Raw genomic sequence first — 2129 nt, forward strand, 5'->3', positions numbered from 1 at the left:
CTGCATGGTATGGAGAATACCTGTTAAATGCTTCTCTTTTCATACTGAAGCCTTAGGGCACATTCAGCATGACTGAATGGGAAAAATATGCTGTATGTTTTTTTTTTAATTGCTTATAGTATGTTATTAGTATTCAATTTCTTATGGAAACTTCTTCCTGAAAGTTAGTTCCAAGAAAGCTACTATTGCAGACAGAGTTTACTTTTGATAAAAATGATATGTGGCTGTGTGTAATAAACACACAGGGTATATATGTAGCAATTAATCGAGAGGTAGCTTCTTAAGGGGTACTAGAGGCGTGAGAAACCCTAAGCTTTCTTTTATACTTCAGTCTGTTCTGTAACCCTTTCTGTGAGATCATCAAGTGAGAGGATCCTCAAAGGAATCCAAGTGGGAAGAACGGGAAGGAGGGGGGTGTGTTGGAGAGAAGGTGGTGTAACTTTTCAAAGCTTTTTTCTTTAGGTTATTTAAAGAATTGGTTTTAATTTAGAATATCAGCTGCAAAATTAACTTGGTAGGAAGAATACTTGCATTTGTACAAAAGATGTGTATAAAACACCAATAGAAAAAGGTGGTGAAGTGGTGAATGTGTATGTGAAAATATATATATGTATGTATCTATAATAAGTGGAAAGCTAGATCTGGATTGTATATTATTTTAGGTTCTCTAACTCTTTCCATTTAGGACTCCCACAAGGCCGTTTGCTCACATCAATCTATTTTGTGTTGTTTTTCATTTCCCTTCAAAACTTAGAAGTATATGGAAATGTGGTATTGATGAGTCTTTACAGGTGTCTCTTCTAAATTTTATTGAATGGCCTTTTAAAATCTGAGCTGTTTTGTATTAATGAAAGTTTTAAAAAATCTTTTTATATACAGAGTTTTCCATCTGATGAGGGTTGGCCATTCGCAAAGTACTTGGGAGCATGCGGAAGAATGGTGGCTGTCAATTATGTTGGAGAAGAGCTGTGGAGTTACTTTAATGCACCATGGGAGAAACGAGTGGATCTGGCCTGGCAATTAATGGAAATAGCTGAGCAGCTGACAAATAATGACTTTGAATTTGCACTCTACCTCCTTGATGTCAGCTTTGACAACTTTGCAGTTGGACCGAGAGATGGGAAAGTTATCATTGTAGATGCAGAAAACGTTCTGGTAGCAGACAAAAGGTTAATCAGACAGAGTAAGTGTCTTCTTTGTCTCCCCTGCCCTTACCTCTTGTCCCTTGCTTCTTTCTCTGCAAGCACAATATTTAAAGTATGTGTAGTTGCTAAATACGCATTGTGTTGGCTTTATAACTACACTAATTAATTAACAAACCATTTAGCTTTCTTCTGCAATTAGGCTACTAATTAACTTGACCAATTTGTCAATTTCACAGAGAGGTTGAGTTTACCTGAACTTGATTTACATATACGTTTAGACTCTGTAATCCTGCATAAATGGAGAGATGGTGGTGGGAGGACAGGGTTTGAGTGTTCAATGGGCTTGTACAGATGGGTGGACAGATAGACAGATGGGCTGGCTGACTGACTTGTTTACCTTAGCTAAAAGAGAGGAGCTGCTTTTCATCTTTTCCAGACAGAAGTCCTGGCATTCTGTTGTCTATGAATGACGAGATAGCCTTACCACACACTTTGCCTTCATTACATAGCCTGCCTCTGGTTCACTTGTTCAGGCTGGTGCTCTGTAATAACGGAACTGAAAGAATGGGTGATTTTAGTGCTGTTTCCAGATGGGATACTGAAAATTCGTTCATCTTTCTGTCAACTGTAAAAGCTCAAAGCAGTGCCAGCAGGAGAGATGTTTGACAAAGTGGCATTACATGGGTTTATATTTCTTTGGAGCTTGTAAGCAAAACTTTACAGACATAAAGGCTAGAGACACTGAACATGAAATCCTAGATTCTGCAGAAGTTCATGGCAATAGGCCAAGTGATTCCAGTTTGCTTTGGGTGAATGGATATTTTAAGCTTTGCAAATAGTCTTCATATGCTGTGCTGCTGAATTAACTTTAAGGCTGTATTTTCTGTCGCTGCACTTTTCTACAAGGAAGTATGTTTTTGGGATTTTTTTTTTTTGGTGGTGTGGTTTTCTTGTGGCTTGGTTTTTTGGGGGGGTTTTAATGTT

At 38.0% G+C, this 2129-nt stretch overlaps 1 protein-coding gene across 1 annotated transcript in view; it reads left to right on the top strand.

Moving 5' to 3' along the window:
* The first annotated feature begins 882 nt into the window (after window positions 1-882).
* The window catches only part of LOC104492144 (chromosome unknown open reading frame, human C3orf58), a 3448-nt gene continuing 2201 nt past the window's right edge, over window positions 883-2129 (top strand). The window contains exon 1 of the mRNA XM_010134657.1: window positions 883-1183. Coding sequence (XP_010132959.1) covers window positions 937-1183 — 247 coding nt within the window. The 5' untranslated portion in view covers window positions 883-936. The remainder of the gene's footprint in view (window positions 1184-2129) is intronic.

The sequence above is a fragment of the Buceros rhinoceros genome, unplaced genomic scaffold (assembly GCF_000710305.1).
Source record: "Buceros rhinoceros silvestris isolate BGI_N320 unplaced genomic scaffold, ASM71030v1 scaffold18024, whole genome shotgun sequence".
In the NCBI taxonomy this organism is placed as follows: domain Eukaryota; kingdom Metazoa; phylum Chordata; class Aves; order Bucerotiformes; family Bucerotidae; genus Buceros; species Buceros rhinoceros.